Source organism: Hirundo rustica, chromosome 20 (genome assembly GCF_015227805.2).
Source record: "Hirundo rustica isolate bHirRus1 chromosome 20, bHirRus1.pri.v3, whole genome shotgun sequence".
NCBI lineage: Eukaryota > Metazoa > Chordata > Aves > Passeriformes > Hirundinidae > Hirundo > Hirundo rustica.
Window position 1 is genome coordinate 6,347,353 of NC_053469.1, and position 12,330 is coordinate 6,359,682.

General features: G+C 41.8%; 1 protein-coding gene across 1 annotated transcript in view; it reads left to right on the plus strand.

Annotated features, from left to right (window-relative positions):
* Positions 1-12,330, plus strand: part of CDK5RAP2 (CDK5 regulatory subunit associated protein 2) — a 68,581-nt gene that overhangs the window by 40,997 nt on the left and 15,254 nt on the right. The window contains exons 23-29 of the mRNA XM_040083252.1: positions 702-966; positions 2,313-2,429; positions 4,588-5,176; positions 7,086-7,318; positions 9,428-9,476; positions 10,242-10,426; positions 11,576-11,701. Of these exons, the coding sequence (XP_039939186.1) occupies positions 702-966; positions 2,313-2,429; positions 4,588-5,176; positions 7,086-7,318; positions 9,428-9,476; positions 10,242-10,426; positions 11,576-11,701 (1,564 nt within the window). The remainder of the gene's footprint in view (positions 1-701; positions 967-2,312; positions 2,430-4,587; positions 5,177-7,085; positions 7,319-9,427; positions 9,477-10,241; positions 10,427-11,575; positions 11,702-12,330) is intronic.

Genomic DNA, 12,330 nt, shown 5'->3' on the forward strand with positions numbered 1-12,330 from the left:
GGGGAATGTCTGTTACAGCAGGAACTGGGAATCCTTCAGAAGAAATGTGTAGAGTGGGTGGGTGAAGAACCTGGTTTTGTTCATAAAGGATTTCTCTGTGCCAGAATAAATGTCCTCTGTGGCTGATGCAAAGTTAGGCTGATTTTCTCAAAAGCTGTGGAAGTAGGGCGTGTTGGGTGGAGACTAAAGGAAGAAAGGAAAATAAGCTTAGGAATTGTTGAAAAATGAGGAGGAATCCTCAACTTTAGGAAAAAAAAAAAGGTTTTAAGGGGAAAAATTGCTGGGCTGGCAGACATTTATGATATAAATGACAGTAGGAAGTAGCAGAGAGGTCACATGGGGTGAGAAACTATTTTCCTAAGGCATCCACAAATCCAGAGCTAATTAATACACCTGGTGGTTAAAAGCCTTTGGTAGGCACTGCTGGATTTGCTGTCCTGCTTCAGGAGCTGGAAGGTTATAGATGAATGAACAGCTGGGGCTTACAGAAAATTGTACCAGTGGAACGGGTATTTTACCTCTCTGAATGTTTACTTCTCATGTAGCCAAGGGGATTGCAATTTCATTTTCAAAACTAACGTGACAGCTGCCCGATTTTACAGGAAAATTTTTATTTTTCCTGGAATGTTTGTTTATACTTCCTACGCTTTACTGTTACACACGAATCACTGACTCCTCCTTTTCTTCCATGCTTTTTTCAGGCTGACTCTGCTTCCTTGCCCAAGAAGTCACGTTTGCCCGTGCCTGTGAGACCCTGCAGAGCGTTGGGAAATGTGCCTTTGAACTCCTGGCTGCAGAAATCAGCTTCAGAGCCGCAGCATCCTTCCAGGGCACCTCGTGAAGGTCTGAGAGCCCATGAAGTACAAACCAAACCATTTCAGGCACAACCTAACGGAGAGTTAGTGGATGAGTCTGGAGCTGAAAACCTTCCAGAGGAGCCTGTGCAGGGAAACACATCAGGGAGAGGTAAATAAAGAAAATCTGGTGACTCCTGGTGCTGCCTGCAATAGTGGGAGCTTCTCTTGCAGCAGAAAATAAATGCAGATCATCTTTATAGATCTACAATACTGCTTAATCTTGCAAGTTTCTTGAGTGGACAACTAAGTGTAGACCTTGAAAAAACACCTTTTTTTTTTCTGTTTGCCACTGAGATACAAAGCAGCTTTTTGTGGGACAAAAAGTCCTGTGTACACGTGTAAAGCCTGTAATAAGTGGCAGATCACATGTGCACACTCATATCAATGTTTAGGTACATTAAAAATTCCCTTAATAAGATGCCAAGTTTAATGAAAGCTGTCTGTAATGGAGACAAGAGAGTATAAAAATCCTGGTTTTGTTTATGCTGGATAATTAAACTTTTCCAATATTCCACTGATCAGTCGAGTCAGCCGTGTCTGTTCCCACTGTGGCTGGGTTAATTTAAAACTCAGTTGTTGACAAAGTACTGGGATCAGCAAAGTATGACAAATTGTAAGACAGAGAGCAAATGGGTATTAGATAAAGATTTAGGGATGGGAGAAATATAAAAATGCACTTAGCAGTTAGATTAAAAACTGAATAGGGGTGTGAAGGATAGGAAGGGAGAGTGAATATAAAAACAAGACTCAGTCAAGTGGTGGGTGAGCCACTGTCAGACTCAGAGGTTGCAGAGACTGTTGTTAAATACAACATTGTTGTGGTAAGGCACAGATGTGGCACAATTTATTGTAAGTGCTTGAGGTGATGGGACTGGAGCAATTAATTCTGGTAGGTTCAAAAGGCAAGGAGAATCCTGAGAGGGGCAGGGCTTCTGAATCTGATCCTGGAAGGAATCAGAAGCTGCAGTCCTGTGATTTCCTTTCCACCCTCATTTTTTCCCCTTGGGTAACAGTTGTGCTGGACACTTGGTGATTCTGAGACTTGCTGTGGTGATTGCAGGAGGTTGGTTTATGATCACCAACCTCACGCTGGAGGAACTTCTAAGCCTTTTCTCTAAGCTTAGCATAAAACATTTAAAAATGCACTAGAGATTGATTTACTCTTCCATTATAAAGGGGACCTACAAATGTTTGTCTTCATTTGTTAGTAGGAGCCTTTGCAATTAATTCTAAGTAGTTACCCTTCTAATTAGTTCAAGTATTTAAAGATACTCATATTATCAAAAAAGATTTTCCTGTTCCAATCTGTCAGAGAACCGGGTTTGTTTTTGTGAGGTTTGGTTGGTTTTGGTTTGTTTTTTTTTGTTTTTTTTTTTTTTTTTTAACTATCCCCACTTAATTTTTTTTTTCAGTCTCTTACTGATTTCTATTTTACCTTTCCCCACTGTTCTCCAGCTGCCTCATTGCTCAAACTGGATAATACTGAGACCCAGGTGGAATTGCAAGATGTTGATCCAGGTACAGGAGACAAGGATGAAAATGTGAAGGACAAAAATCAGCAAAACTGTCAAGGTAGAGCATTTATATGGTACAGAAATAAAAAAAAAAAAAAAAAAAAAACAAACCAACAAAAAAGGGAAATTTAAAAACATCCATTTCTTCAGTTTTGTAAAAAAATTGTATATTACTTCAGGTAATCATCTCCCTTGCTGTTATTTGTGGATTTTAAATCTGGTTTTCTTAGCTGCTGTGTATTAATTACTCCAAGAATCCAAGTTGGTCTTTCAGGGTTGTGCTTTCAGAAGGGCCACAAGGATTTATGAGTCTGATTTCCAGTAAAAATAATGAGTTGTATGCCTGACTCTGATCTCTGTTGCTAATGTCCTCACTTTTGAACTCCTCTCTAAATTAAATGTTTGTTCCTGCTTCTCCATCTAGTTCTGAACTATTGGAATGAAGCAGCTGAATGATAGAATTTTACTTATCTGAATTATTTGAAGGCATTCCGAGTAGGCTGAAACCTAATGGAATCATTTAATGAAAATGTAAATAGGATTAATGCTGTGTGTTCCATGTTTCTGCATCATCCATTAGTCTTTTTTGGGGGGGGCTTGAGTAACTTGACTAACACTGGGGAGTGCAGAGGATATGGCCAATTCTGTAATCCTTGGGTGTGCATGTACCCTTTGGGGATGTGGACTCAGGGAGCTCATTAATTCTCCTTTTTAATTAAAGGGCACTTATTGCATTAAAAACTGTAGCCAGTGCTCTGATCTGGAATATCTTTTGTTAGTATCTGTTTTTATTTTCTCTGTTTGTTGTCTGGAGTGATGCATGGAATCAGGGTTTTGGAGTTTGAGTTCACCTGGTGTTGGGTTTTTTTTGCCATCTGTGTCACTGCAGCAGAAGTCAGTGAATGAATGTTGCATTCCCTTCTTGTGTCCTCCAGAATCCATCCCCAGGCACTTTTCTTGGGAGCACTTCCTTCCTTTGGAATGCCACAAAAAAATGGGCAGAGTGCACTGGACATCCTCTGGCCTTGATCTCAAATCAGAAAATGGTTTGGGTTGGAAGGGACCTTAAAAAACTCGTCCCATCCCACCCCTGCCATGGGCAGGGACACCTTCCCCTGTCCCTGGGTGCTCCAAGCCCAACCTGGCCTTGGACATTCCAGGGATGAGGCAGCCACAGCTTCTCTGGGCAGTGTTGATATCCCAAAATCACAGCTTCATTTTTATTCCAGCTTTTAGGTAATATTTATTTTTATTCTCTTGGTCTTGGGCTTTCCTACAGAGCTGCTCCCCCTGTGTTTTTGTACTGATTTACAGCTTGAACCTGGACATTCAAATTCTCCATGGAAACCAATCTGAAAGTATTGCGAGCTGTCTGAAAGATCAATGAATTGGCTCCCAAAAGGGAAGTTCTAATTCATAGTGATCTTCTGCAGAACTAATAGAAGGGGAAAATTTAATTTACTGGTAACTAGAAAATAATCATTTTGCTGGCTACTTACACATACAGCCCTCAACATGCACAGAACTATAAACATGGATTATCTGTAGGAATATAGGGCTTTCATTGGGCTGAATCTGAGGTGATTGCATTACTTAGGGTGGCAAAGTCACCTGAGGGATGTGATGTTCGTATCAAATGTGTGCCAGTAAAACCTTTAACACCAAACACTTTAGTGGGGTTTGTTTAGAACTCCTTTTAAAAAGAAGTTATTATAGCCTCCTTTTCAAATCTGTTTTGTTGATAGTCTTTTTAAAATTCCACTGACTTTATGCTCCAATTGATTTTGTATGGATTTTTGAAGTGGGAAGAAGAATATTTAATTAGAAGCTTTAGGAGAAACCATATGAAGGCAGAGTTTCCTTTGCCTCATGTTTGAGGTCATCATCTTTATGGCTAGTCTGGGCTTGATCAGTGTCTGATTCAGGGGAGCTTATGGCAAAAGGAATTTTCAAGCATTTGGGCAGAGAGAGTTGGTTGTATTTTGAGTATGGTTTATTTGAAAGGTAATAAAGGGTTTGAAATACTTGATGTGGAAATTGAATCAATGGCAAATCACAGAGAGAGGTCAAAAGTCCCAAACTAATAATGTATAGCTAGCTTGTAATTACCTACATTCCGCTATTACAGAATTGAAATAATTCATTCTAGTGCTGCTATGAACAGAATGCCAGATACAGAAATGCTAATATTCACACACAAGCCTCCTGTTTTTCAGAAATGCAAAATCATCACAGCATTAGCAATGGGAATATCCAGAGTTCATTAAAAGAGGTGGATGAAGAGTTTTATTCCATGGGACACGAGGACATTGGCTCAGCCCCTGCACAGTCAGGCTCCGAGTGCCTGCGTGCTCACCAAGGGAGTGCAGCCAGAACACATGCACTGGATGGCTGTGAAGCCACAGAGGACATAGAAGAATTGAAACAAAGAGTTAAGAATATGCAGTGTGAGCTTGAAAAGTACAAAGTGTTCCTGCTGCAGCTGCAGGGCTCTGACCAGCTCTTGTTCAGTGGTGTTTCCAATGGAGTTGTGAGCGATGCAGCCCTGCCTGTGCAAGGGTTTGTCACACAAGATACAGCCATGGAAGGAGCCCAGACATCCTCTGGTGTCCCTCAGCTGGGTTACGAGATCCACACCAAAAATGGGGATTTTGAAGCTGTGGAACCTGATACATGGGCAGCACAAAACCTTCAGGAGCTACTGTTGGCCAACGAGGCAGAACTTGGCAAAGAGCAAGGTGTGAATGTGCATCTTGATGAATTGTATCCTCTTCAGAACAGTCTGAGAGCAACATCACCATCCAAGTGAGTAAAACTGCTGCTCTTTGAGGTTCCCTTTTGTAAACAGCAATACCAAACAGCATAGGAACGTGAGACGAGGATGATTTTCTTCACAAGTGTTGTTACAGTAAAGAATAAACTTCACTAACGTTGGCATAAAGGAACCAAAATGTTTTGTTACAAGGCCCCTAAGTACAAAACTGATAAATTGGTGTTATCATCTGTAATTATCATGCACCAGACACGTCTGTCTCCCCCCACACCTCAGGCCCACAGCTCTCTGTGCTGTAAGAGATCCTCTCTTGAGCCAGCTCAGATCTCAGGTTACCTGTGAGACAGGCTCACCCCTGCCATCAAAGCACCACAGCTCTGCATCGCTCAGGGTGTTTTCAGGTGCCAGGTGTAGGGAAATGGAGCACCCCATTTAAGACAGAAATGTTTCTGTGAGCAGTGGGCTGGCAGATTGGTGCTGGCCCTTCTGTTTGAGTGCCCAGACTTGATGTGTAAACATAAGATGTTCACGCTCTAGTTAGGATTTATTTTGCAGTCGAGGGCTGTAATGCCTTCCTGTGAAGGATGTGAGAGGAGATAAATATAGAAATTAATGAATGAAATTTTATAGCATAAGCTCATAGGCTGGAAAATCATTTATGGGAGGCTGAAAAGTATCAGTCTTGGATTTGGTATGGGATTTGGGGCAGCATTTTGGCTATCTATGTACAAATTGTAAACAATGTAGGATCATAAGAGTGAGCCTTTTTTAACATCCTGCTCCCTTCTAAATATTGTTATTGTCCTGAGAGCCTGTGGAATACCAAAAATTGTAACAAAGAAAGGCATTCAGCCTTGTGCCTTTCTTCCAAATGCTTGAGTAGAAATATTTGGAGACCGTGAACAACACCAGCACAGACTTGTGTATGTGTGAGTCTCACTGATGTAAGATACAGTGGTGTTACAGAGTCTAGAGAAATTTACATCCCAGGAAAATATACTTCATCCATTTTCCAAAGAAAGATCTGACTGTGAATTAAGGAATGAGACCCTATGGATCAGTGTGAGGTTTTTATGGCCACTGTGTAGGACAATGTCATGAGCCACAAGTGACAGACGCCCAAAATGAGTTATGCATCTCTTCCTATACAAATGACAGTCAAAATGCTGTAACAACCCTCATCACCATAGGTTTTGATTGATTTCCTGCATCTTTTAACATATTCTCTCCTTATTTTCCTGCTAATGGATGATTCTGGAGAAAGAACTCTTACCTGTGCCACAGTGGCAGTACAAAGGGGATGCCTACATTTGCAAGCATAAATTCAATAAATAAATTCAGTTGATCTGAGTTGCAGTTTATATTCTGGCTTGTGGCGTACAGGACACCACAGTGGTTGCCATTGTTTCTTGCAATACACATGCAGAGATGTGGAGAATTTTCAGACTGGGTGAAACCATCAGTTCAGAAAGTCCGATACTGTGGGTTTTGGCAGGAAATAGATTAAGTTTCAGAGAAGGGACAGTTGTCTGCTTTGATAGAGAGTTAAGAAAACCACAAAACACCAAACCAAAAATAAATCCCCAACCAGTCGGGAAAATGATGTGTATTCTTGAACATTCTTTAAATGTATTCACACTTATTTAGTTTAATTTGGCACCTCTGCTGTCATCCATGTTCTTTCCAAGCAGGCCATCAAGTCATCCCATTAGTTTTGGCCCATTTTATAAATGATGCAGTTAAGTGAAGGAGAATAATCTCTAAATACCAAACTCAACAGTCAGAGACAATGCATCTCTCATTATGGCCGTTAAAAGCATTTTAGAAGCAAATTGAGCCGCATAAAAGAATAGTTTAGGAATATAAGTTTAATTCCCTTTTTATTTCTATTTAAATGTCATTTATGGCCAGCAAGCTTTACAGCTGATTTCATTTTCTCAGATATGATTCCTTAGTTCATTCCCAAGTTCGGGAGCTGTCCTTCCAATGCCAGCAAATCAAGGAGATCCGCTGTGGCTGTGCCGCCTACCACGAGCACCTCGCCAGCCTGGTGAAGGCCTTTGAGGAGCTGCTCCAGGCCAGTGATGTTGATTATAACCTGGCTGAAGGCTTCCGTGAGCAGCTGAACCAAAGCGTGCTGCTGTTTGAGAAGCTGGAAATGAAATTCCTCTACGGTGAGCAGCGGTGTTCTGTGCTTGTTGTCAGATAGATTAATGCCCTCGAAGTGGGGAGGGTTTTTTTTGCTCGTTGGGGGATGGAAGCCTTCCTGTCATGGAAGGTAACATTTTTTATGATCCCACGAGAATCACAAAGAGTCACAGAGTTGGAAGGGACCTCTGGAGATCGTCCAGTCCAAGTCCCTGCCGAGGCAGGGTCACCTGGAGCAGGTGCCACGTGTCCAGGTGGGAGTGGAACTGCAGAGAGGGAGACTCCACACCACCCTGGGCACCTGTTCCACCCTCAGTGTAAAGAACTTCTTCCTCATGTTGAGGTGGAACTGCTTGTGTTTTAGTTTATGGCCATTGCTCCTTGACTGGATTTTTCTGTTGTAGCTGTGCTCTTTATTGACACCTGCTATTTGGGGTCATCTCAACACAGGCATATTTTAACTGTCCAAAATACAGTGTTACATAAAAGTTTTGTTACACATAGCTTCAGGGTTTCTTGTTTATGGAACAGCTCAGCTGACTGGTGAACACTCCTGGAGATGTGAGTTAGTGCTGGGGTAACAGTTGAACTCAATGATTTAAGATGTCTTTTCCAGTCTAAATGGTTCCATGATTTTCCTAAGGGACCTGTATCTTGCTGCCTGCTAGTCTGGCTGGTGCAGAAATGTACACTGCCTTTCATAAGAGAGCTAAACTACAACCATGCTTTGGAAAATGAGCCTCACAGCTGACATCTGGCACTGGAAGGGAGGGTATAACCTGCATATTGCCTTCAGTCTGTAGTTTGAAGGGATTTAGCAGGAAAGTGATGGAAAAGGGATGCTGTTGTGAGGAGCAGCCAGCAAGACCTTTTCCTGGCATCACAAGCGCTGCTCTTGCTGACCCAAACAACCAGCAACCCTTCCCAGATGTCAGCTGCAGGAGTGCCATCTCCAGCAGAACACTTGAGGTGCCCGAGACAGGGACCTGACCCTCCCATCCTCCTGGAATTGGCTCTGGGAGCCAGTTCCAGGCCTTTGTTCTGCCTTTGCTCAGCCCCGTTTGGGGCCCAGCCATGGCATGGTCTGTGTTCTGCCTTTCATTACAGATCGTGGCAGGATGTTGCAGTTTTGATTGCTCATATAAAGCAGCTGTGTATGAGAAAAAGGTATTACAGCCTTGTGTCATAGCAGGGTAATAAAAGATTGAGTGTATTCAACGATTTCGGTGGCTACAGAGATTCCTTGCATTGCAAATGAGAAGACTGTAGTGAATAAACATTAAATGCCTTTAAACCAACAGATGGTATCCTATATACTACAAAAAGTCACTGACAACCGAGACAATTCAATATATCTAACACAATGGTGCTGCATTGAATCACGCATTAAAATAAAATGATGTTTGTAGGGTTGTAAAGAACATCCAGTGTACCAGGAATTGACTGTAAAGAAGAAGCATGAACAGCTGTCTGTCTCCACGTTTCCATCCTGACCTTCAGTTTGTTCTCCTGAAATTTCAGCTGAGCACCTCTTCCCTGCCACTTTTGCTTAATTGCACAAAAAACTTAAAATATGGGGAGCCAAGGTGACACCACCAAGCTCTTATTTCTTTATTCAAATTAGTGTCTGAGTCCAGATCTCTTGCATTGAGTTGTGCCTGTGCTCACCCACAATTCCAGAGAGAACGTTGCAGGCAAGATCCTGTGTGTGCTCCTTCATCAAGGATCACTGGTTTGCCTGACTCCAAAACCAGCACAAAAAATCCAGGTGTAGTGGAATTGTTTTTATATAAATGTTTTAGAAGAAGTAACAACGTGTCTGTAATCCTTTTGCCACATATCACAATTATTTCAAATTGGTATGCTAATTAAAACACTGAGGCTGTAAAATCTGGCACCTGTGGTCCCTGATAATTTATTTTTTTGTGAGTTCAGAGCAAGCTATTGCTTTGTTGCTGAGCTATAAATAGTTTTGCTCATGTACAGCATTTGACACTAATACAAAGTGTGTTAGTATCTGTTGACTCCTCTAATTTCTCATTAATTTACCACTCTGTATTTAAATAGAGTAAGATGGAGGGGAAAATATTGTAATTCTCAGTACGTGTTTTTAATCAGCTGTTTCTGCTTTGCAGGAGAATCAATAGGTACAGAAGTCACTATACTTTATGAATTAGCTCAAAGGTAAGAGTGCAACTGAATGCTTAGCAGTAATATGGGTGTTTCATAAGTTGATAAGGATCCTCGCTCCCTGTTTCATAGTGTGTTTAGCTGCTTGGCAGGGCTTTGCTTATTAATATCTATTTTGTTAATAAAACACCCATTGAAAACAGACTAAGGCTTTTTTCCCCGCTTCTCACCAAGCAGGTGAGATGCTGAAAGAGGAATGTTGTGCCACCAGGATTGTTCTTTTCATGAGCAAAAGTAACCGTGTCCATAATCCCGTGTGGTGCCTGCTGAGCCAATATCTGGTGCAGGTGCCATGGGGGACAGTCCCTCCTCTCCCTGTGTGCCCCCATGCCCTTGGGGCTGGCTCGGGGTCACTCAAGTGCAGCACTGCTGAAGTTGGTTGTCAGAGCACCTTGATGCTGAAGGTGAAGAGAGCAGGTGTTGTTGTGCTGCGTTTGTTGGTTTTCTGCCAGCTTGGGGTTCTTCTGTGCTGCAGAAATCCTCAGCTGCCTGTTCCAGGCAGCTTGAGGTCCCCAGAACACAAAGGTGATTGCCTGGTGCTGGAAAATACAAAGTAGGCTGGAGGGCCAGTGATTATTCCTGCTGACTTCAGTGAGCTCTGAATTTCAGTCTTGATACAACCTCTGATGTGCAGAGGTTATTCATGGCCTGTCACATAAATTTACCTGTAAATCGGTGTAAATTCAACACCCTGTGTTTGCACTTTCTAAAGTCATAGCATAACTTTTATGTTTTAAACTGTTTTGTTTGGCTCAAAAGGAATAATGAGAAGAATGCCCCCATCTACCAGAGTCTGCAGGATGAGTCTCCTGTGCCATCTGCTCTTCACAGCTCGTCTGACTTTGATTTGTCAGAGAAGTCTCCTCTTGGCTCACCTGAGCGCAGGCACGACCTGGAAGGCCAGCACAGCACGCTGCCACTCCTGCCAAGCAAATTTCCTCCAGGTAACGCTTTTCCCCTGGAAGATTTCCTGGATATTGGGAAAAGCTGATAAATAACACACAAGGGAACTAATTAAGAAATAATGAAGAGTGTTTGTCTGCCTCAGCTTTCCAGTTCCTCGCATAATCATTGCAATTTAAGTGATAAGGCACACAGAGATGGCAACCATCTGAACTACCCTGTTTGAGGCACTAGAAAGTGTGTTGGTTTTGTGTCCTTGTTGTTTTAGGCTCCCAGCTTTTCCATTGCTCCAGACACTCTTTAAATAGACAAGTTATAAGGTGGAAATAGACAATTGTCAAGGGATTATCACGTGGAAAAGGAAAGATTTTCCAATTTTATAGAAGCCGGTGTTGTGTTTCCTTGAGAATTGTTAAGTGCTGCATAATTAATAAGTGGTGTCATGTTTGACCTGGATAGTTCCACTAAACACAAGTGATGCTTGCAGTACTTTATCGGCAGCCATGAAAATTTAATAGCTGAGCTGGCACATCCTGTTCAGGGAGAAATATTGCAGAATAAACCAGGAGTGTGTGACATGGATAAACTGACACATCACACAGTGACAGGTACAACAGATCGGCTCCTGAGTAAGGATGAAACTTGCAGCCAGTGGAAGAAAAATTGTAGAATGGCAAAGCAAGAAGGAAAAGGTACAGTGATGAAACTTGATACGACAGATTTCTTTATTGTGGAGTGCATTGTGTAAGTCAAAGTCAAATTTCTCTCTGAGCTACTCTGCGAGCTTCCTATTGTTGTGAGGAAAAATGTGTGCTGGTGGTGTGTCGAGCCGGAATGTGGAGCTGCATTGCAGACCTTTGGATTCTTTCCTCAGTACAGGGAATGTTTATGTAGATAAAATTGTTATCTATGCCACTTTTGTAGGCAGAAGAAATCTGAAGAGCCTTAAAACTCTGGACCATTGTTGAAGTTAGAATGTAGAGTAGGAGTTGTCACTGAATGCATGGTTTGAGCACTGTATGGGAAAAGAGTGTTGTGGAGTCAGATATTCAATATCTGCCATTTTTAACAGCTCCATGTCATCTTTTAGGATTAATACCCTTTAGATTTGACAAGAGCACATAGTTTAAAGAGTGTAAAAGAATACAATCATCTGCTGTAGATAAGAAGTGGTCTCTTGATTTATTTAGAGTTATTAATGGAGCATCTGCAAGAAATTAGAATCCTGAGACAACGTTTAGAATACTCCATAAAAACTAATGAGAGACTGAGGAAGCAGCTTGAGAGACAAGTAACAGACAAGGAACTAGATCAAGGTAAGAACTCATTTAATGAGAAACTGAATCCATCTTTCCTGCTGAGACCCTGAGGGATCAAATGTCACTGGAAAGGTTTGGAGCCGCTGTTCTCTCTTGCTGGTGTTCAGCATCTCTGAAAGCTCTGAGGTGGATTTAAAGCTTTTCACAAGTAGCCAGCTTTCACTAAAGATGCTTTTGGAGCACCTTTTGAAGCACCCCATCCCTGTATTTTTCTACACTTTTCTTCACTCTCCTTCCCACCTTTTCCCCATAGGAAATTTGATTAATATGCAATATTACTCAGGCTGGAAGCAGGTAATAAATACAGACATGCTTTCCTTTTCCTCAGTTCCACTGGTATTGGCATTGGATTCATTATGTTTTACATCATCCCCATGATACATTTCTGTTGTTGTTTAAATGGAGGCAACCTGCACATGGCAGTTTGCTTTCAGGGATAATTTACAGTGATGGAAAGGTGGATAAAAAGCATCCATTTCATTCGTGAAGTATTTACACTGCTGGAAAGGCATTCTGTGCTCGTGAAATAACCACACTGAAACACTTCCAACTCTTTTACAGCTTCATAAAGATTCTGGCAAGGGCATCCATTAATGCAGTGAAAGTATATTTTCTTTATAAACTGT